Genomic DNA, 23756 nt, shown 5'->3' on the forward strand with positions numbered 1-23756 from the left:
ATACACAGCACCTGAAGTTCAACATTTTTCTGTGCCTCAAAACAAAATAAGAACTTCATGCCGATAGCACTGAGCTTCCTACAATCCTCAAGTGTTGCAGGGAATGCTCAGAACTCTCAGCAAGTCAGCCAAAGTCTGTGGAGAGAGAAACCAAATAAATGTTTCAGGTCAATGCTCCTTCACAAATGCTGGGGAAAAGAGGAATAAGTTAATTTTAATTTGAAACATGGAGAAGGGACAGGGGACAGGGGAGGATTGATAGGAAATGTCTGTGAGATTGGCTACATTTTTACTGCACGCTGACTTGCTATTTGCTGCAAGATCCCATTAATAATCCATCACCACGGTAACCGTGGCCTGAATCTATCACAGTTATTCTCATTGTCCTACCAATCCCTCTCCCCCACTCACCTCTGCATCTTTAAACTAAACAGCATCTCAGAATCAGAATTATAATCAGCTTTATTTTTACTGTGTTATATGGTGTGAAATGCATTAGTTGTGGCAGCAGTACAGCAAAGACAAAAAAATTACAACAAAAATCTCAAAATGAATAAAAGTGCAGAAAAAAAGGTGTAACGAGGTATTGTTCACAGGTTCATGGACCATTCAGAAACCTGATGATGGAGAGGAAGCTGCTGTTTCAGAACCTCTGTGGGTTTTTGGGTTCTTACATCTCCTCCCCAATGGTACTAACGAGGCAAGGATATGTCCCATATGGCAAGTGTTCTTAATGATCGATGCCACTTTCTTGAGGCACGGCCTCTTGAAAACGTCCCTAATGGTGGGGAGGGTTGTGCCCATGATGGATCTGACAACCCACTGCACCCTCTTCCGAATTCTGTGCAACAGAGTCCCCACACCAGGCTGTGATAGAACCAGTCAGAATGCTCTTCACCGTGCGCCTGTGAACATTTTCAAGCATCTGCAGTTACTTTGCTGGTTCTCGATCTTTATGCTAAAATGCATCTTTGACATTATGATATCCAGTGTAGTTTAATGACGTGACCTGTGGGTATAATAACTTTAGGCAACAGTGTAAGATGGATAAGCAATTGAATTATCCACTCATTATAAATCACGTTCAATGTTCCATAACATTCAAGACAATGTAGGAGAAAATCTTGTACAGTTTAAAAAAGGTGGCAGGTTCTACATTACAATGCTCCAATAATATTGCATATTGATAGAGATGATAAGTCACATGATTAACTGCCAACTGAATGTGGCAAAACAGGAGGGCTGAAGACCAAAAATACTTTCTTAAACTTTTGGTTAGCTCAAGGTTAACCTTCAAGTGGAGTCCCAACAGCAATTTCCATGTTTTACTGACAATGTGTGAATTTGGGACTCATTTAGTTTTAATTTATATTTCCCAACAATACGCTTTATAGAATATACTATTGTACGATAAAGAACTCAGCTACTGCACCAAACATAACATTACATTTGCTTACTTTTCATCCAGTAGTATGCAAGTAACATCAGCTTTTCATCTCCCAAAATTTTATCAATGATTGCAAACGTAGGAACATCCCGTTACAGTATGCACCCGACCAACCCAGCTTCCGGGTCTTAAATGCTCCGATTCTCAGGGTTCCTTTAAAGACTCAGGCCCACTCCACTAATTGGCAACCATGTTTTTGTGCCAAGAGCTAGATATTTAAAGGACACCTGAACTCAAATTTCAGTGCTCAATCATCAGCTCCACTTTGGTTCAATCTGTGATTCCATTTAGTATTTCCGTCTCGTTAGGATCTCATCTAGTTGTCAGGTTCTCATCTCTGTCTCAAAATCATGTCTCAATTCTAGACTCAATTACTCCAGCGCTTGGGTCCTTACCATCCTCACCTAGGACTCCCGTCGCACATCCTCCAGGGCTCAATGGTAAGAGGATTCTAACTTGCCTGCACCAACTTTCAAATGACTTCAGCATGTAGTTCTGCATCATGACTCAGCTAATGTACATCGTTCGATTGCAGACACTTACTTGCACTCAAAGACCAGCAGGTATTGGCATGTTACACAAAACTGATGATATTCCAGCAGTATTCAATGTTTGTCTCATTTACGTATCTCTAGAGGCAGCCTATATAGATCAAGGAGACATTTGTTATTCAGATACCTGAATGAAGCTTGGTAAATGACAGCCATCCTATAAGAGACGTGGAGTGTCAAGGACCCTCTAAGTTTGATTGATCTGTGGTCAGCGGTGATTTTCCACACAAATATTTCTATGAGGGACTTGTTAGTGCGGCACGGTCTAACAGAATGGGATGTTACTTATCAGTTGCAAGTTTTGTAGCTCAGCATAAATCCAAGGTCCAGGCACAGCTTAATGCATCTGTACACAGAGATAGTGATCAAGATGAGGGTCACATTTTGTACAATTTTCGTTTCAGTCCCTGAAGCCTGGTACATTCTATTCCATGCACGTGATCCATTTTCAATCTCCAGATAAGGTGAAAGATGGTTGGGATGTGTGTTACAGAGCCACAGCAGCATATGTTCACAGCTACTCCAAGCGATCCTCAGTCCTGATAATCAGGTATTTCCTTGCAGCTCAGGGAGAGGGTGCTGCTCTCACATCCCTACTTCTTGTTTCACATTGTCTATACATTCCACTAATTCTTGGTTCGCATGCTGGTTCCATCGAACCATGTTCCCAGCACTTTCAAATATATGGACTTGATGGCAAAAGACATAAAGAATCAATCAAACTACTTGCCAAAGAACATTATCTTATTTTTGCTGCATTTGGCTGACCTTCAAGGCCAGTTACAATGTCATCAATGTACAGAACAGCCTAGACTCGAGTCCTTCTTTTGCACGTGATTGTCATCCCTCTTTTCTTCATGCTTCTTTCTATTCATGGATGTGGCCAAAGGCCAAATACCATATGCAAGTAAGACAGAAGACATACCCCTGCCTGAGCCAGTCTTGAAATTTTACTGTTTCACATGTGTTTATTTGACCTGCATGACTGATAACTGTATAGAGCAGTTGTGTCTAATTATGTATTCTCTCTCCAAGCTTTTTTTTTCTGGAGAGCGTGTTTATCATGTAGAGACAAGCTCAGAAAGACTTTATGAGCTTTAGCATGTCTGGATGTGAGGAACCACCCTCTTCCTTTAGGCTGGTGTTCACAGAACGCCCTTTATAAACTTTATGAAAGAAGGAGGCATGAGCATGCCCCATCTGCTCCGTAGGGTGGTTTGGATTGGAAGACAATCTGGAAGAACTCTGAGACAAAGAATGAGGATTAGTGACTATTTACTTTTTGGAGTTCCTCCTCCACATTTACCTGCATTGATAAAGAGCAGGAGCAGGATCTGTGTGCTTTAGCTAGTAGGAGGCAGTGGTTAGAGAAAGAACAACTCATGGTATTGCAGTTATAACTTCCACCTCTCACCTCCAGAGACCCTGGTCCAATTTTCACTTCTGGCAAAGTCAATGTGGAATTCACACATCCTTCCTGAGACCTAGCATGTTTCCCCCAGAGTTTCTGATTTCTTCTCAAATCTAAAAGTGCTGCTCAAAGCTTAATTGTCTACTGTAACATGTTCACAGTGTATGAATACAAGAAAAGTCAAAAATGGTAGGTTTTTTGACACATGAGGAATAGTAACCTGCAGGTCTACAGAGGAATAAGACAAGGAAGAATTGAAAGAATGGGTCAGCACTACTTAGTGCTGGAATGGATGATGAACTGAATGGCCTCTGTCTGTGTTATAATATGTTTGTAAATCCTCTCTCTCTTCCTGAAACCCTTGAGAATTAAGTATTTCATGATTCTTATCCTGTTTGCTTCCCAGAAGTGTATCTAGGAATCAAAGAGTGGCTTCCCAATTCTCACTATCTGTGTACAGTCGGCCCTCCTTATCTGCGAGGGATTGGTTCTGGGACTGCTCACAGATACCAAAATCTGCTCCAGTCCCTTATTTAACCTGTTTCAGTACGGTGGACTTTAGGACCCAGCGGAGCTCTGAATCACAGTGTTTCTGTTCATGAAAATAATCACAATCGCCATTGAAAATAAAGTGGAAATAATAAAGCAACCAGAAAGAAGTGAAACACCATCGCTCATTTTAAAGGATAAAGTGAAAAAGGCCCTGCCCAAAATATATATGTTTCTTAAGTGTTTTATATGGATAGAAAGGTAAAATATATACTATTTTCTAAGACAAACGTTTGACTAACTGACGCTAAATAATACTGGATGTAGCTGTTCCGACTTACTTAGTAAGAGAAACTCTGATTTTTTTTAATCCCGATCCACGGTAACCTATGCACATCCTCCCATATACTTTAAATCATCTCTACATTACTTATAATACCTAATACAATGTAAATGCTATGTAAATAGTTGCTATACTGCATTGTTTAGGGAATAATGACAAGAAAAAAGTCGGTACATGCTCGAACAACTAGTGCTGCAAGAGCACTTCTGGGTTTTCTGGATTCGTGGTTGGTTGATGATGCACCATCAATAACTCTCGGAGACGTGAGGCGAGATATAGGCTTTAATTGGCTGGAAGAAAGAACAAGCAGCAAGAGACCACCACACAACATCCTGGAGACTGAGGAAGGGGCTGTGCCTCCCATCACCTTTATACTGGGGTCTGTGGGAGGAGCCACAGGAGCAGTCAGCGGGGGGGGGGCGTGTCCAGACAGGTATATGTAGTTCACCACATTCACCCCCCCTTTGTTTTAAAAGAGAGTCCCCATGGGGTGAAGTTTCTTACAAGTATATTTACAGGTTAAGTCTATCAGGTGGTCGAATCTGTCGTTGCGATCTACGTAGCACCGGCTGTGATTGCACAGGTGCCGGTGGTGGTGATTGCACCGGAGACGGAGGTTGTGCTGGTTCCGGCCTAACTGGAGGTGTCAGCCCACTAGGCGTCAGTGATTCCTCATGCATGTGCTAGGCACCTGGTATATGCGTGTGCTAGGCACCTGGTATATGCGTGTGCGAGGCACCCAGTATGGGAGTGTCGTGAGGTGTCTGTGTAGGGCTTGGTGTGCACGGAGTCACCTCGGGTACAGGGTTCATAGTTACCGTGGAGTGTTCGGGGTAGTGGTCTGCGGCTCCTGCGGGCGCCAGGTCGCGGACGGAGACCGTGTCCTCCCGCCCATCAGGTAAGACCACGTAGGCATACTGGGGGTTCGCATGTAGTAGGTGAACCCTCTCGACCATCGGGGAGTATTTATTGCTCCGCGCATGTTTCCAGAGCAGCACTGGCCCTGGGGATGCCAGCCAAGCTGGTAGGGTGGTCCCAGTGGCAGACTTCCTGGGAAAAGAAAAGAGGCGCTCGTGAGGGGTGGCATTGGTGGACGTGCATAACAGGGAGCAGATGGTGTGGAGTGCCTCGGGGAGGACCTCCTGCCATCGAGAGACCGGCAACCCTTTTCACTTAAGGGCTAAAAGTGTGGCCTTCCACACTGTGGCATTCTCCCTCTCCACCTGTCCATTTCCCCGGGGATTATAGCTCGTGGTCCTACCAGTAGCAATGCCCCTAGCCAGCAGGTACTGGCGCAGCTCGTCACTCATAAAGGAGGACCCTCTATCACTGTGGATATAGCAGGGATATCTGAACAGAGTGAAGAGCTGGCGCAGGGCTTTTATGATGGACGTGGCAATGGTGTCGGGGCAGGGGATGGCAAAGGGGAACCGCGAGTACTCGTCGATAATGTTGAGAAAGTAGACATTGCGGTCGATGGAGGGAAGGGGGCCCTTAAAGTCAACACTCAGTCGCTCAAAGGGGCGGGTGGCCTTGATAAGTTGTGCCTTGTCAGGACGGTTGAAGTGCGGTTTGCACTCAGCGCAGACTTGGCAGTCCCTGGTCATTGTCCTGATGTCCTCAAGGGAGTAAGGCAGATTCAGGGCTTTCACGAAATGGTAAAATCGGGTGACCCCCGGGTGGCAAAGATCTGCATGGAGGGCGTATAGCTGGTCGAGCTGTGCGCTGGCACACGCTCCCCGGGATAGGGCATCAGGGGGCTCATTGAGCCTTCCAGGCTGGTACAGGATATCATAGTTGTAGGTGCAGAGTTCCATTCTCCACCACAAAATTTTATCATTTTTGATTTTGCCCCGCTGTTGGTTGCTGAACATGAACGTAACTGAGCGCTGGTCGGTCAGCAAGGTGAACCTTTTGCCGGCGAGATAGTGCCTCCAGTGCCTAATAGGTTCCACTATGGCCTGGGCTTCTTTCTCCACCGCGGAGTGCCGAATTTCAGGGCCTTGAAGGGTACGAGAGAAGAATGCTACCGGCCTTCCTGCCTGATTGAGGGTAGCAGCCAGCGTGAAATCGGAGGCGTCACTCTCTACTTGGAAGGGAATGGTCTCGTCCAGCGCATGCATCGTTGCTTTGGCAATGTCCGCTTTAATGCAGCTGAAGGCCGCGCGGGCCTCGGCAGAGAGGGGAAAAGTAGTAAACTTGACCAGGGGGCAGGCCCTGTCTGCGTAATGAGGGACCCATTGGGCGTAATAGGAAAAGAAGCCCAGGCACCATCTGAGGGCTCTGAGGGTGGTGGGAAGAGGGAGTTCTGAAAGGGGGAGCATACAGTTGGGATCAGGGCCAATGACCCCGTTCTGCATGACATACCCAAGGATAGCGAGTCGGGTGGTTCCGAGCACACACTTGTCCCTGTTATAAGTAAGGTTCAGGGCTTTGGCCACTTGGAAAAATCGTTGGAGGTTGGTGTTGTGATCCGGCCAGTCGTGACCACAGATGGTGACGTTATCCAGATAGGGAAATGTGGCCTTCAGTTGGCACTGGTCCACCATCTGGTCCATTTCCCTCTGGAAGACAGAGACACCATTTGTGACATGGAAGGGGACGCGCAGGAAGTGATAGAGCCTGCTGCCCGCCCCGAAGGTGGTGTAGGGGCGGTCCTCTGGGCGGATGGGGAGCTGGTGGTAAGCGGATTTCAGATCTATGGTCGAGTACACCTTGTACTGAGCTATCTGGTTGACCATATCCGCGATGCGGGGTAGGGGGTATGCGTCAAGCTGCGTGAACCTATTGATGGTCTGGCTATAGTCCACGACCATCCTATTTTTCTGCCCAGTCCGAACAACAACCACCTGGGCCCTCCAAGGACTTGTGCTTGGCTCAATGATCCCCTCCCTGAGCAGCTGCTGCACCTCCGACTGAATGAAGGCCCTGTCCCCTGCACTGTACCTCCTGCTTTTAGTTGCCACAGGTTTACAGTCGGGGGTTAGGTTGGTGAACAGCGGTGGGGGAGGGATCTTGAGGGTGGAGAGGCTGCAAGTGGTGTCGATAGCGCAGCTGTCGGCATGGTGCTGGGTGGGATGTGCGGGTCGGTGTGTGTGTGTGGTCAGTAGCGAGGTATATGATGAAGTCCCACAAAACTGAGAATTCCTGACAGTGAGTGGTGGGAGGGGCCCGTCATATGCCATAGTCACACTTTTGAGGTGGCACTGGAAGTCCAGCCCCAATAGCACAGGCGCGCACAGTTGAGGCATGACCAGTAGCGCAAAGTCCCGATATTCTGTGCCCATGCACCACCAGTGTTGCTACACAACCCCCCCGGATGTCTGTGGAATGCGATCCAGAAGCCATGGTGACCCTCTGGCTTACCGGCCGTGTCACGAGTCCGCAGCGTTGCACCTCGTCCGGGTGAATAAAACTCTCAGTGCTGCCTGTGTCAAACAGGCAGCTAGTCCTGTGCCCCTCCACCAGGATGTCCATCATTGACCTTGCAAGCTGGTGTGGGGCGCTTTGGTCAAGGGTTACGGAGGCCAGAGTTGAATCGCCGTCTTGGTGCCCGGTAAGCACCCGTGGGTCGGGGGCGGGGCGAGGTGGCGCCGACAAAGATGGCCGCCCCCATGTCTCGTACGAGGCGGGCAGGCAAGATGGCGGCGACCAAGATGGCTGCCCCATGCCTCGCATGAGGCGGGCAGGCAAGATGGCGGCGACCAAGATGGCAGCCCCCATGCCTCACACGCAGCGCTGCCCGACCCCGCTCATGGTTCCGACTTACAGACCTTGGCGAAATGGCCCTTCTTCCCGTAGCTGGAACAGGTAGCTTCTCAGGCTGGGCAGCGTTTTCGGGGGTGCTTTTCGAGTCCGCAGAAGTAACACTGCTTGGACTTGCGACTGGCAGCAGCTGTGGTCGTTTTTGGGGAGTTCGTGGACTCGTGAGTGGCAGCAGCGGTGGTCGATTTGCTCGCGGGTGGCGGGGTCTGCAGCGTCCATGGAACCGGTGGGGGATTGCGCGGCTGGACAGTGTCAGCGTTGTGCAGAACAGCCTCCAGCGTGTCGGCCAGCTCGATCACCAACTGTAAGGTAAGATCGGCATTTTCCAGCAGCCGCTGGTGCACGTACACTGACCTGATCCCCGTAACGAAGGTGTCTCGTACCAGGAGCTCCGCATGCTGTTTCGCCGTCAGTCCCTTGCAGTCGCAGGCCTGCACGAGTGTCTGCAGGGCCCGGACAAACTCCCTGCTCGACTCTCCGGCCTGCTGCCGCCGCGTCGCTAAGCGATGTCTTGCGTAGACGGTGTTCACCGGCCGCAGGTACTGTCTTTTGAGGGCATCCAGTACCCCTTGGTAGGTCGGCAGGTCCCTGATAAGGGAGAATACTTTCGGGCTGACCCTGGAAAGGAGGATTTTGTGCATTGTGGCAGGCTCAGTCACTGGAATCGCTTCCAAGTATGATTGGAAGCATGCAATCCAGAGTTCAAAGGCAAGAGCTGCTTCTGGAGCTTGAGGGTCCAAGTCTAATTCTTCCGGACATAAAATACTCTCCATGTTTTAAAACTTCCAGCCAATAAAATTGATGCACCATCAATAACTCTTGGAGACGTGAGGTGAGATATAGGCTTTTATTGGCTGGAAGGAAGAACAAGCAGCAAGTGACCACCACACTACATCCTGGAGACTGAGGAAGTGGCTGTGCCTCCAATCACCTTTATACCAGGGTCTGTGGGAGGAGCCACAGGAGCAGTCAGCGGGGGGGGGGGGGGGCCTATCCAGACAGGTATATGTAGTTCACTACAGTTGAATTTGTGCATGCGGAACTTGCGGATAAGGAGGGCCGACTGTAATCGTTTTTAAGCCAGGTCAGCAGTATCACATTCTGCCTCCACAACACCCTGCCAACCTTCTGGTCTTGCTGCAGGCAAAGGTCTCCAGCAGGAGGCAAAGGTAGTGTAACAACAGGTGATATCCATGTGAATGCTTGCAAAATAATTGGAAGTCAGTCCAGGAACTGGATGGAGCTGACCAGCTGTGTTTCTGCAGTCCTGCATCTGTGGGGTCTCTGGAAACATTGGAAGGCTGTCAACTTTGCTGGACCATCCATCCTCACCAATGGAAAGTCACTGTCCAGAATGCTACCAGAAAAGGTGGGAGATGTAAGTGGAGAGCCGGCCATTCATTCTTCAGAACGTGGGACACATGTATCAGTATCACAGTGGAATAAAGGAAATTACAGAGGAATGAGGGAGGAGCTTGCCCAGGTGGATTGGAGGGAGGTATTGATGGAGATGACAGCAGAACAGAGGTGGCTGAAGTTTCTAGGAATAGTTCACAAGGCACAGGATAGATATGTCCCACAGAAGAAGTTCTCAAATGGAAGGGGTGGGCAACCATGTTTGACAAATGAAGCTAAGGACTGCATAAAAGCCAAGGAAAAGACATACAAGTTAGCAAAAGTGAGTGGTAAGTTGGATGATTGGGAAGCTTTTAAAATCCAACAAAAGGCAACTAAAAGAAGCTTTAAGAAAGGAAAAGATGAAATATGAGGGCAAACCAGCTGATAGTATAAAACAGGGTACTAAAAGTTTTTTTCAGTTATATAGGGAATAAGAGGGAAAGAAGAGTTGACATTCAACTACAGGAAAATAATACTGGTGAGGTAGTAATTGGGGACAAAGGAATAGCAGATGAACTTCATAAGCACTTTGCTTCAGTCTTTACTGTGAAAGACACTAGCTGTATGCTAGAAGTCTGTGAGTGGCAGCGAGCGGGAGTGAGTGCCATTGCTATTACAAAGGAAACAGTGCTGGGCAAACTCAAAGGTCTTAAAATGGATAAGTCACCTAGACCAGATGGACTACGTCCCAAAGCTCTGGGATAGGATGCTGAAGAGATAACAGATGCATTGGTCATGATCTTTCAAGAATCAGTTGATTCTGGCATGGTCCTGGAGGACTGGAAGTTTGCAAATATCACTGCAATCTTTCAGAAGGGAGGAAAACAAAAGAAAGGAAATGATAGGCCAGTTAGCCCAACCTCAGTGGTTGGGAAAGTGTCAGATTCCATTATTAAGGACGAGGTTTCGGGGTACTTGGAAACTAATTATAAAATGTGTCAGAGTCAACATGGTTTCTATTAAGGGAAATCTTGCCTGACAAATCTGTTGGAATTCTTCGAAGAACTAACAAGCAGGGTAGACAAAGGAGAGGCAGTGGATGTCATTTACTTAGATTTTCAGAAGGCATTTGATAACACAAGGCTACTTACAAGATAAAATCCTATAGCGTTACTGGAAGGATACTGACACGGATAGAGGAATGGCTGACAGGCAGGAGGCAGTGAGTGGGAATAAAGAGGGCCTTTTCTGGTTGGCCGCCAGTGAGAAGTGATTTTCCTCAGTGGTCAATATTGGGGCTGCTAATTTTCACATTGTTTGTCAGTGGAATTGATGGCTTTGTGGGGAAAAAAAGGATAGATGGAGGGGTAAGTAGTACTGAGGAAGCAATGCGACTACAGTAGGACCTAGACAAATTGGAAGAATGGACAAAAAAGTGACAGAATACAGTGTTGGAAAATGTATGATCATGCATTTAGTAAATGGAACAGAAGTGCAGACTATCATCTCAATGGGGAGAAACTTCAAATATCAGAGATGCAGAAGGACTTAGAAGTCCTCATGCAAGACTCCCAGAAGGTTAATTCACAGGTGAATCTGTGGTAAAGAAGGCAAATGCAAAGTTGGCATTTATTTCCAGGGGAATAGAATATAATGTTGAAACTTTATAAGACATTAGTCAGATCACACTTGGAGTATTGTCAACAGTTTTAGAAACATAGAAAACCTAGAGCACAGTACAGGCCCTTCAGCCCACAAAGCTGTGCCAAACATGTCCTTACCTTAGAAATTACCTAGGGTTACCCATAGCCCTCTATTTTTCTAAACTCCATGTACCTGTCCAGGAGTCTCTTAAAAGACCCTATCATTTCCGCCTCCACCACCATCGCCAGCAGCCCATTCCATGCTTTCACCACTCTCTGTGTAAATACTTACCCCTGACATCTCCTCTGTACCTACTTCCAAGCACCGTAGAATTGTACCCTCTTGTGCTAGCCATTTCAGCCCTGGGAAAAAGCCTCTGACTATCCACATGATCAATGCCGCTCATCATCTTATACACCTCTATCAGGTCACCTCTCATCCTCCGTCGCTCCAAGGAGAAAAGGCTGAGTTCACTCAACCTACTCTCATAAGGCATGCTCCCCAAACGAGGCAACATCTTTGTAAATCTCCTCTGCACCTTTTCTATGGTTTCCACATCTTTCCTGTAGTGAGGTGGCCAGAATTGAGCACAGTACTCCAAGTGGGATCTGACCAGGGTCCTATATAGCTGCATCATTATCTGTCAGCTCTTAAACTCAGTCCCACGATTGATGAAGGTCAATGCACCATATGCCTTCTTAACCACAGAGTCAACCTGCACAGTTTTGGGCCCCTTATCTCAGAAATGATGTATTATCATTGGAGAGAGTCCAGAGAAGGTCCATGAGGGTGATTTCGGGAATGAAAGGGTTAGCATGTGAGGAGCAATTTGAGGTTTGGGCCTGTACTCATGGGAACTTAGAAGAATGTGTAGGGATGTCATTGAAACTAAATGTGGGAAAGACGAGATAAGGTGGATGTGGAGAGGATGCTTCCTTCGGTGGTGGTATCCAGAACTAGAGGGCACAGCTTCAAATTTGAGGGGAGACCTTTTAGGACAGAAGTAAGGAAAATTTTTGTTTAGTCAAAGAGCAGTGAATCTGTGGAATGCTCTGCCACAGGCTGTGGTGGAGGCCAAGTCTGTGGATATATTTAAAGTGGAAATGGATAGATTCCTAATTGGTCAGGGCATCAGGGGATATGATGAGAGAGCAGGTGTATGGGTTTGAATGGTATCCAGGATCAGCCATGACGATATAGCAGAGCGGACTCGATGGGTTGAATGGCCTAATTCTGCTCCTAGGTCTTATGGTCTTATGAACATACACATAGAGGACAGGGTTGTTTCTTAACATATCAATTTCCCATCAGAACACTCCCAATTACTGGGTAGTGGTGTGCTGAGGTGCAAAGCAGTGGTGACCCAGTGACACAACTTAGTGGAACTACTACCTCACAATTCCTTTAATTGTGTTGCACCTTGACCTCTGATGAAGTCTGGAGTCTGCACATTCTCCCTCTGGCCATGTGGGTAGTTGAAATAAATGTAATGAGCATAAAATAAGATTAATATAGGATTATAGTAGGTGGGTAATTGATGGTCAGTGCAGAATCTGTGAGCTGAAGTGCCTGTATCTGTGCTGTATGACGTGATCACTTTATGTGCAAATCAGTCTGGACCTTGGTGAGGTCTACTAAGATCTCAGAACTGTGCAGAATAATTTAGTTGATTCAACCTTTCATAATTTCCTAATATCAAGCTCCACGAATGCCACAGTAGCACAGCTAGTAGAACCACTGACTCACAGTATCAGAGACCTGTGTTTGACCCTGACGTCAGCTACTGTCTGAGTGGAGGAAGCACATTCTCCATGTGACTATACAGGTTCTCCCCAGCTGCTCCGGTTTCCTCCTACATCCTAAAGACATGCAGGTTGTTAGGTGAATTGGCCATTGTAAATTTCCCATCATTCATAGATGTGTGGTAGGACCTGAGCAGAGTTTGTGAGAATGTGGGGAGAACAGATAAATGGATAAGTTTGAAATGGTTGCCAAAGACTCATCTGGTTGTAGGAACTATTTCCTTGTTGTTTCTCTCTATGTCTTTGTACTCATGCTACTATGGTCATTTATACTGTTCCATTATGCCTTCAACATACACTGCAGCATATGCTGTGGTGCTTCACACCTGTTTCCTCACAAGTCAGGGACCATCTTTATTTATTTGCTGACATATGGCATGGAATAGGCCCTTCCAGCCCTTTGAGCCATGCTGACCAGTAATCTCTAGAAATTTAATTGGAGCCTAATCATGGGGCAATTTATAATGACCAATTAACCTACCAACCAGTACGTCTTTAGACTGTGGGGGGAAATTGGAGCACCCAAAGTAAACCCACACAGTCATAGGGAGAACATACAAACTGCTTACAGGGTGTGGCAGGAATTGAACCCAGGTCACTGGTACTGTAAAGCGATGTGCTGACTACTATGCTACGTTGCTGCCCCAATCTTCAAGTTCCCTCCCTCCATAGATGCTGCCTAACCAGTGGACATCCTCGAGCATCTCGTGATTTGCTCCAGACTGCAGAATCTGCAGTCTCTTGAGTCTCCAAAATTTCAGCAACTTCTGTTGACCCATCAAGATTCCACATCTCTTCGCGCTCAGTTCCCACCATCAGACGCTGCCTGAGCTTCCTCAGGTGACCTATGAATTCAGGCAATCTGTGCAGCAAAGCAAATAGATTGGATAAAGGAGAGTGAAAGAGACAGAGAGAGGAAGAAACAAAAAATGAAGGAAGAAAAATTGAAAACCACTGAAAGAGGGAAAATTGCAATATATGTGTAAGAACAAAAAATATCACAAGCAGCCCAGAGGAGCAGCTGGTGCTGCTTTTCATCTTCAGAGATTCAGGTTTGATCATGACCTGTGGTGCTGCCAGTAAGGGGTTTCCTCCTTGGTGTTCCACTTTTTTCCTTCATCCCAAAGTCATGTTGATTGATAGGTTAATTAGTCATAGAGTCTCACAGCACGGAAATAAGCCTCTTGGCCCAACTTGTCCCAACTTGTCCATGCCGCCTGTGTTACCTAGCAAACTAGTCCCATCTGTCCATCTTTGGTCCATACATTCCCAAACTCTGCTAACCATGTACATATTTAAATTGCTTTTAAAATTTGCTAAAGAGCCTGCACTATTTTGGCATTATTAACTTGCCCCAGTGTATAGGTGAGTTGTTGACTCTAGGGGAAATTATTTTTGAAAATATTTTATTCAATACAGGCTCAGCAATAATGGCTTACAATTTGCTGTTTAATGTTAGATAAATTGTACGTAGCTCGCAGAATGTCCTCGTGGTTCACTGGCCCCATCTTGCAACCTCTCACTCAATGTCAGCAAGACCACGGAGTTAATTATTGACTTTAGTCAGTCCTCATCAGAGGATCAGAGGTGGAGATTCCTTAGAGTTATTATTTTGGAGGACCTGGCCTGGGCCCAGCATGTAAGTGTAATTACGAAGAAAGCATGGCAGTGCCTCTGCTTCCTTGGGAGTTTGCAAAGATTTTGCATTACATCCAAAACTTTGACAGACTTCTGTAGATGTGTAATGGAGAGTATATTGACTAGCAGCATCACAGTCTGGTATGAAACACTAATGACAGAAAGTCTTACAGAAAGAAATGTATGTGGCCCAGACCATCATGGGTAAAGCCCTTCCTGCCATTGGGTACATCTACACAAAAAGTTGTCGCAGGAAAGCAGCATCCTTCATCAGAGATCCCCAGCACCAAGGACATGCTCTCTTCTCGCTGCTGCCATAAGGAAGAAGGTACAGGAGCCTCAGTACTCACACCACCAGGTTCGGGAACAGTTATTACCCCTCAACCACCAGGCTCTTAAACCAAAGGACGATAACTTTACTCAGCTTCACTTGCCCCATCATTGTGATGTTTCCACAACCTATGGACACACTTTCAAGAACTCTTCATCTCATATTCTCAGTATTAATTGCTGATATATTTTATTATTATTTGTCTTTTTGTATTTGCGCAGCTTGTTGCCTTTTGCACACTGGTTGAACACCCAAGTTGCTGCAGTCTTTCAATGATTCTATTATGGTTATTATTCTGTTGTGGATTTATTGAGTATGCCCACAAGCATCTCAGCATTGTATTTTGATAATAAATTTACTTTAAACTTTAATTTTAAAGCATTTCAATGTTTATCATCATCATCCTACCTTTTGCACTAAGAAATGAATGACAAGATTATCTAACCAACTTGACCATCTGTAGTTTCTCCTAATGACTTGGGTAAAGATTGGAGACACAAGAAAATAAGGATGCTAGAATCTGGAGCAACAAACAAACTGTTGGAAGAACTCTGCACTCAATCCAAATGATACACTACCCCTTTTTCTCCACAGATGCTACTTGATCCATTGAATTCCTCCAGACTTTAATTCCTGGGTATAGATAAGGTTTTCAAAATACATTACTCACCCAGTCCACCAACTTCTAGCTTGATTTTAGGTTAGAATGTCAGGTGATGTTAAAAATTAATTTTGTAGACTATTCATAAGGAGTCTTTTGCCATGGAGAAGGTTACTACAATCTTCTCAAGACTCATTACTGGTTTAGCTGAAAGTGTGTTCTTTGGGGAAGGTTGTAAGCTGCAATATTGTGAGAGGAGTGAGAGTGGATGGCTCACACTTGTTTCTCATGTGTTGTCAAATTACTGTTTAGGGGACAGAGCCATTGAACTGAAGATGTGAACTTTTCACTAGTTAAGCTAATTATTGCCAGCATAATGGGTAATTAAGTGAAATGTGCAGTATATTACTTGGCAAGTACGAGCCTTCACAAGGAACAGAGTGCTGCACTGTTAGTCCCAGTAACCCCTCCTGAATGCAGCATTCCTCTGACATTGGCCTTCTGTGCATCTTCCTATTTAAATTACATTTTGTTCTGCAAACAGAACAGTCCACAGAGATAGCAAAAGGACAAGCTCAGAGTCAATGTCACCAAGCTTTGTAGTAGTCTGCAGACAAAAAAAACTGAACATGCATGATAGCCATTCACCATTGCCTGTTGATGTGTTAACACTGGACCCCAGGGATCAGCACTTTGCTTGCTAAATGACATTGGCGTTCAGATCAAAATCTCTCAAAGGGCAACATTTTCATTCTCGTGTTCAAATCCCTCAATCCCCTCAATTCCTCCAAAACTCAACAATTCAATAACAGCTTCTTCCCTTCTGCCATCCGATTTCTGAACAGACATTGAACCCATGAACACTACTTCACTACTTTATTATATTTTTATTTGGCACTACTTATTTAATTTAACAATTATATATATATATATATACAGTAATTCACTGTTTTTTTCTCAATTATTATTATCTTTGTACTGCTGCTACAAGGACAACAGATTTTGCAACATATGCTGATGATATTAAACCTGATTCTGATAACAAGCACACTGCAGGGGAATTTGGATTCTGTGAAATTGCAAGGGTCTATCATCGTACAACATGGTCTCCAAGCTACACTACTGAACTGAGGGATCTTAAGGTTGAGTGACATCATCCTTGGCACACCTCCCAAATTAAAACAAGACTCTGACAGAGGTTAACTTCTGACACGAAGCATCTGATCTTCAATTCCACTACCCAAGTTCACACCACTTGCTGATTCCCTCCTTTCTGATCATGTTTTCCCAGCATCTTCTTGCTCCCCCATCTCCAATATCACCATGACCTTCCTCTTCATTCTCTTGCAATCCGTGTGCTGCTTCAACCCCAATCTTCCCATTACTACTTTGAAAACATTCCTAATCACTCCCAAGACCCACTGCTTCCTCTACACATTACCATAAAACTATTACAAGGCCCACCCCTCAACACCATGCTGCTCCCACAAAAACCCTTCCAATCAGACTGACATTTGAAGCCAAATCCAGTACCTGAAGCTAAGATTTGCAAGGGAATTCCTAGGGAAGTTCCATACAAAAATACGCACTCCATTTAATATTGTCATAGCAGATGTATGGCCTTATGTACAGTTCCAAGCCATTTCTCTATTCCTCGATCTATAAGTTATCCATGTCCACCCACTGCAAGAAGAATTTTTTTGTTCCCGAGGTTTAAAGGACCAGTCTGTTATTTTGTTAAAAACTCTCACACTAGTGAAAACATCCCAATATCTATCCTGTTTACACCCTACCCTGTTTACATTGTTCCCAATCACTGGTAATGCACCTCAACTCTTTATTTGCTACATTGACAACTTCATTGGTGCTGAGTCATGCACCCATATGGAGCTCGTCAGTTTTGTAAATTTGATTCTAACTTCTTCAAATTTGCTTCCAACTTCCCTGCCCTCAAATTTACTTGGTCCATCTCTAACACCTCTCTTCGTTTGCTTGATCTCTGTGTCTCCATCTCTGGAGACAAACTATCTACTGATATATTTTATTTGGCTTCCCATTCCCATTCCAACATGTCAGTCCATGGCCTCCTCTACTGCCACGATAAGGGCATACTCAGTCTGGAACAGTAACACCTCATATTCTCTCTGGGTAGTCTCCAACCTGACGACATGGACATTGATTTCTCTAACTTCCAGTACTTTCACACCACCCATGTCTTTTTCTATTCCCCATTTTAGTTCCTCTCTCACCTTTTCTCTTCTCCTCACTGTCCATCACCTCCCTCTGGTGCTCCTCTTCTTTCCTTTTATTCCATGGTCTCTTATCAGACCTTTTCTTCTTCAGCCCGTTTCCAACTATCACCTCCCAGATACTCACTTCATCCCCATTTGCCCACCCAGCCACCTCCCGCACACTTGGTCTTACCTATCATCTGCCAGTTTGTCTGCCTTCCCCTCCCTCCATCTTCTTATTTGGGCTTCTGCCCTCTTCTTTTCCAGTTCTGATGAAGGGTCTTGGTGTGAAGCATTAACTATTCAGTCCCCTCCATAGGCATTGCCTGACCTGTTGAGTTACCTCAGTATTTTCTATGTGTTGCTCAAGGTCTGCAGCATCTGCAGAATCTCTTGTGTTTATGATCTCCCCTGTCTTAGGATATTTGAATAGGTCATTCCTCATTCTTCTCGACTCCAGGAGATACCGGCCAAAGTATTTAGTCTCTTCTGGTATGAAAACCCTCTTATCACAGGAATTAGCTTGGTAAATCTCCTTTGATCTTCCTCCAATGTTGTTGTATCTTTGGTTTCAGATGCAGAGCTCATCACTGTCTGCAGTATTCCAGTAAGGCCTCACCAGCACATTGTACAATTGCAAAATATATATAAAACACACACAAAATACTGGAGGAACTCAGCAGGCCAGGCAGCATCTATGTCTCTAACCCAGGAGACAGCTTATCTACTGATGTATATTATAAACCTACGGACTCTCTCAGCTACCTGGACTATACCTCTTTATTTCCTGTTACTTGTAAAAACACTATCCCCATCTCTCAATTCCTCCGTCTTTGCCGCATCTGCTCACAGGATGAGGCTTTTCATTCTAGCATGAAGGAGATGTCCTCTTTTATCAAAGAAAGAGATTTCCCTTCCTCCACCATCAATGCTGCCCTCAACTGCATCTCCTCAATTTCTCACACATCTGCTCTTACCCTATCCTCCTGCCACCCTACCAGGAATAGGATTCCTCTTGTCCTCACCTACCACCCCACCTGCCTCCACATCCAGCGCATAATTCTCCGTAACTTCCGCTGTCTCCGAGATCCCACCACCAAGCACATCTTTCCCTTCCTTCCACTTTCTGCTTTCCACAGGGATCGCTCCCTACATGACTCCCTTGTCCATTCACTCCACCCCACTGATCTCCCACCTGGCACTTATCCTTGCAAGCAGAACAAGTGCTACACCTGCCCCTACACCTCCTCTCTCACCACAATTCAGAGCCCCAAACAGTCCTTCCAGGTGAGGCAACACTTCACTTGTGAGTTGGTTGGGGTCATCTACTGTCTTTGGTGTTCCCGGTGCAGCTTCACTGAGCACCTACGCTCCATTTGCCAGAACAAGTGGGATCTCCCAGTGGCCACCCATTATAATTCCACTTCCTATTCCCATTCCGATATGTCAATCGATGGCCTCTTCTACTGTTCTGATGAGGCCACGCTCAGGTTGGAGGAATAACAGCATATATTCTGTCTGAACAGCCTCCAATCTGATGGCATGAACATCGATTTTGCGAACTTCTGGTTATGTTCCCCCCACCCCCCACTGTCCTTCACCATTCCCCATCCTCTCTCACCTTATCTCCTTGCCTGTCCATCGCCTTCCTCTGGTGCTCCTCCCCCACTTTCTTTCTTCCATGGCCTTATGTCCTCTCCTATCAGACTCCCCTTTCTCCTTCACCAATCAACTTCCCAGCTCTTTACTTCATTCAGCCAGTCCCAGTTTCATCTAACACCCTGTGTTTCTCTCCCCTCCTCCCCCAACTTTTAAATCTATTGCTCATCCTTTTTTCTCCAGTCCTGCCTAAGGGTCTCAGCTCGAAACATCAACCGTACAATTTTCTGTAGATGCTGTTCCTATTCCACTCCCGGTACACTCGTGTCTGCATGGACAGATTCTGTTCTATCTCCAACACAAGCCTGCACATGAGACCACTGCAGTGGGCTGCATCTAAATGAGTCAGAGTACAGGAAGGAGAAAGAGATTAATAAAGTGTCATGACACAAAAGACTGAAAGAATCTGCCACCAGGGTCAAGGACAGCCACTGCTATAAGACTATTAAATGATTCCCTAGTACAATAAGATGAATTCTTGACTTCACAGTCTACCTCATTATGATCTTGGACATCATTATCTACCTGCACTGCACCTTCTCCGTAAACGCAGCATTTTATTCTTTTTATATTTTTAACCTCTTACTACCTTAATGCAATGTTCAATGAATTGATCTGTATGAACAGTATGCAAGGGAAGGTTTTCATTGTACCTCAGTGCATCTGAGAATAATAAACCAATTCCGTAAAACAGTGACACGAGGAAATCTGCAGATGCTGGAAATTCAAACAACACACACAAAATGCTGGTGGAACACAGCAGGCCAGGCAGCATCTATAGGAAGAAGCACTGTCGACGTTTCGGGCCAAGACCCTTCATCAGGTCTCGGCCCGAAACGTCGACAGTGCTTCTTCCTATAGATGCTGCCTGGCCTACTGCGTTCCACCAGCACTTTGTGTGTGCTCCGTAAAACTGTTCCAATCCTTGGCTAACATTCCTTCAACAAAAGGTATGTTCCTGGACTTCTCTATTTTCCTCTTCACACTTATCACTGAAATGAAGAAAGGATGATTGAAAATTAGAAAGTGTGCGAGTGAGTTGGCAAGAAACAATAAAAGTTATGATAAATATTGTAATAGACACGTAAGAAAATATTAAATAAAGGAAATATGGGTCCATTGCAGACAGAATAAAGAAATACAGAAGAAATTTCATTAGGCGTCTGAGCTCCCAGCCACATTGTATTCAAAGTGTCACTGATTAATCTGTTCTGTTCCTTGTAATATTTAATATTAGTACACTTTAATTTGTTATTTATGCATGATTCATCTGTAGATTTTATCCTTACCTTCATAAGTTATCGTTTGTTATGTGTGTTATGTGCACTACTGTGCTTTACACCTTGGTTCCAAGCAATGTCTCGTTTCTGTATACATTATAGGGTTATATACATGTATATAGTTAATTGACAATAAATTTCACTTGATTTCACTTGATTTGCTGCTCTGTAAAACAAAACAAAAAGGAGTATGATTGGACCATCTGTCCTTTCATGTCTCCTCTGCGATTGCTGTTGTCCTCATATCCCTTGATGTCACTAATGCCCTAAAAGCTATTGATCTCAGTTTTTTGAAATGAACACAATAATTGAGCTTCCACAGCTGTCCAGGAGAGAGAACAGCATTCTAGAAAGAGTGAAAACCAATGAACTTTTCAGGATGAGGCAGTTAAAGGAATTAGCTCAAGCAAAGAATGAGGACGGAAGAAATTAAATGGAATAAAATCAGTGAAATTTTCTAGATTTTGTGGCTCCAGTCTAATGATTTAAAAGAAGTGATTCCAAGGACAGAAGGTACATTGGCTTTCATTTTAATGGTTCTACAAAATTATTTAGAATTTTGAGTGGTCCCTGGAGATCAGAAAGTAGTGAACATGGTATTATCAATATAAAAGCATTAGAAATGGAGTAGAAGTCTGCCTTACAATCCCTCACACCTGCTCTGTCATCTATCAGAATCATGGCTGTTTTCCAACTCAGTGCTATTTTCCAGCTTCATCTCAAACCTTTGATTCCCAGAGATCTACCAATCTCAGTTCTGAATGAGTATCGTAACTAAGCTTCCATGGCTATCCAGAGTAGAAAATTCCATAGGTTCACCACCATCTGGGTAAAGAAAATTCTCCTCATCTCATTTCTCCCTAAACAGCCTTCCTCTTATTCTCAAACTATGCCCTCTGAACTAAATTCTTCAGTAATGAATACATCCTTTCTGCATCTAATCTGTCAAGTATATAAGAATTCTGTACATTTTCGTGAGAACTCCTCTCATCCTTTTAAACTCTAAAGGACAGTCTCAGTCTACTCAATCTCTCTTAGAACCATAGAACTATAGAACATTACAGCACAGAAACAGGCCTTTTGGCCCTTCTTGGCTGTGCCGAACCATTTTTCTGACTAGTCCCACTGACCTGCACCTGGACCATATCCCTCCATACCCCTCTCATCCATGTACCTGTCCAAGTTTTTCTTAAATGTTAAAAGGGAGTCTACATTTGCAACTTCATTTGGCAGCTCATTCTACACTCCCACCACTCTCTGTGTGAAGAAGCGCTCCCCCTTGTGTTCCCTTTAAACTTTTCCCCCTTCACCCTTAACCCATGTCCTCTGGTTTTTTCCTCCCCTGGTGATGCACCATCAATAACTCTCGGAGACATGAGGCGAGATATAGGCTTTTATTGGCTGGAAGAAAGAACAAGCAGCAAATGACCACCACACTAAGTCCTGGAGACTGAGGCCGGGGCTGTGTCTCCAATCATCTTTATACCGGGGTCCGTGGGAGGAGCCACCGGAGCAGTCAGCGGGGGAGGGGGGCGTGTCCAGACAGGTATATGTAGTTCACCACACCTGGCCTCAGTGGAAAAAGCCTGCTTGCATTCACTCGATCTATACCCATCATAATTTTATACACCTCTATCAAATCACCCCTCATTCTTCTACGCTCCAGGGAATAAAGTCCTAACCTATTCAACCTTCCTCTGTAACTCAAGTTTCTCAAGTCCCGGTAACATCCTTGCAACCTTTGCACTCTTTCCAACCTTATTAATATCCTTCCTGTAATTCAGTAACCAAAACTGCACACAATACTCCAAATTCGGCCTCACCACTGCCTTATACAACCTCACCATAACATTCCAACTCTTATACTCAATACTTTGATCTATAAATTTTTATTATATTTACTTTGATTTGTACTTCAGGGAGCACGAAGCGCAGAATCGAATATTGCTGTGATGATTGTACGCTCTAGTATTAATTGTTTGGTGACAATAAAGTAAAGTAAAGGCCAATGTACCAAAAGCTCTCTGTACTACCCTGTCTACCTGTGATGCCACTTTTAGGGAATTTTGTATCTATATTCCTAGATCCCTCTGTTCTACTGCACTCCTCAGTGCCCTACCATTTACCTTGTATGTTCTACCTTGGTTTTTCCTTCCAAAGTGCAATACCTCACACTTATCTGTATTAAACTCAGTCTGCTATTTTTCAGCCCATTTTTCCAGCTGGTCCAGATCCCTCTGCAAGCTTTGAAAATCTTCCTCACTGTCCACTACACCTCCAAACTCTGTGTCATCAGCGAATTTGCTGATCCAATTCACCACCTTATCATCCAGATCATTGATATAGATGACAAATAACAATGGACCCAGCACTGATCCCTGTGGCACACCACTAGTCACAGGCCTCCACTCAGAGAAGCAATCTTCCACTACCACTCTCTGACTTCTCCCATTGAGCCAATGTCTAATCCAATTTACTACCTCTCCATGTATACCTAGCGACTGAATCTTCCTATCTAACCTCCCATGTGGGACCTTGTCAAAGGCCTTACTGAAGTCCATGTAGACAACATCCACTGCCTTCCCTTCATCCACTTTCCTTGTAACCTCCTTGAAAAACTCTAATAGATTTGTTAAACATGACCTACCATGCACAAAGCCAATTTTGACTCTCCCTAATAAGTTCCTGTCTATCTAAATACTTGTAGATCCTATCTCTTAGTACTCCTTCCAATAATTTACCTACTACCAACATCAAACTTACCGGCCTATAATTTCCCGGATTACTTTTAGAGCCTTTTTTAAACAACGGAACGACATGAACTATCCTCCAATCCTCCGGCACCTCACCCGTAGATACCAACATTTTAAATATATCTGCCATGGCCCCTGCAATTTCAACACTAGTCTCCTTCAAGGTCTGAGGGAATACCCTGTCAGGTCCTGGCGATTTATCTACTCTGATTTGCCTCAAGGTAGCATGCACCTCCTCCTCTTAAATCTGTATAGGTTCCATGACCTCACTACTTGTTTGCCTTAGTTCCATTGACTCCATGCTAGGTTCCTTAGTAAATACAGATGCAAAAAAACCATTTAAGATCTCCCCCATTTCTTTTGGTTCCATACATAGCCGACCACTCTGATCTTCAAGAGGACCAATTTTATTCTTTTGCTCTTAATATACCTGTAGAAGCTCTTTGGATTATCCTTCACCTTGACTGCCAAAG

At 44.8% G+C, this 23756-nt stretch overlaps 1 protein-coding gene across 4 annotated transcripts in view; it reads right to left on the minus strand.

Moving 5' to 3' along the window:
- pcdh19 (protocadherin 19) overlaps positions 1-23756 on the minus strand; it is a 426596-nt gene that overhangs the window by 166851 nt on the left and 235989 nt on the right. Inside the window, exon 4 of one of the 4 annotated variants that reach the window (XM_073058417.1) lies at positions 9273-9363. The exons of the other annotated variants lie outside the window; for them this stretch is intronic. Coding sequence (XP_072914518.1) covers positions 9335-9363 — 29 coding nt within the window. The 3' untranslated portion in view covers positions 9273-9334. Of the gene's footprint in view, positions 1-9272; positions 9364-23756 lie in introns of those variants that run through there. 4 annotated transcript variants of the gene reach the window in all.

The sequence above is a fragment of the Hemitrygon akajei genome, chromosome 10 (genome assembly GCF_048418815.1).
Source record: "Hemitrygon akajei chromosome 10, sHemAka1.3, whole genome shotgun sequence".
Lineage (NCBI taxonomy): Eukaryota > Metazoa > Chordata > Chondrichthyes > Myliobatiformes > Dasyatidae > Hemitrygon > Hemitrygon akajei.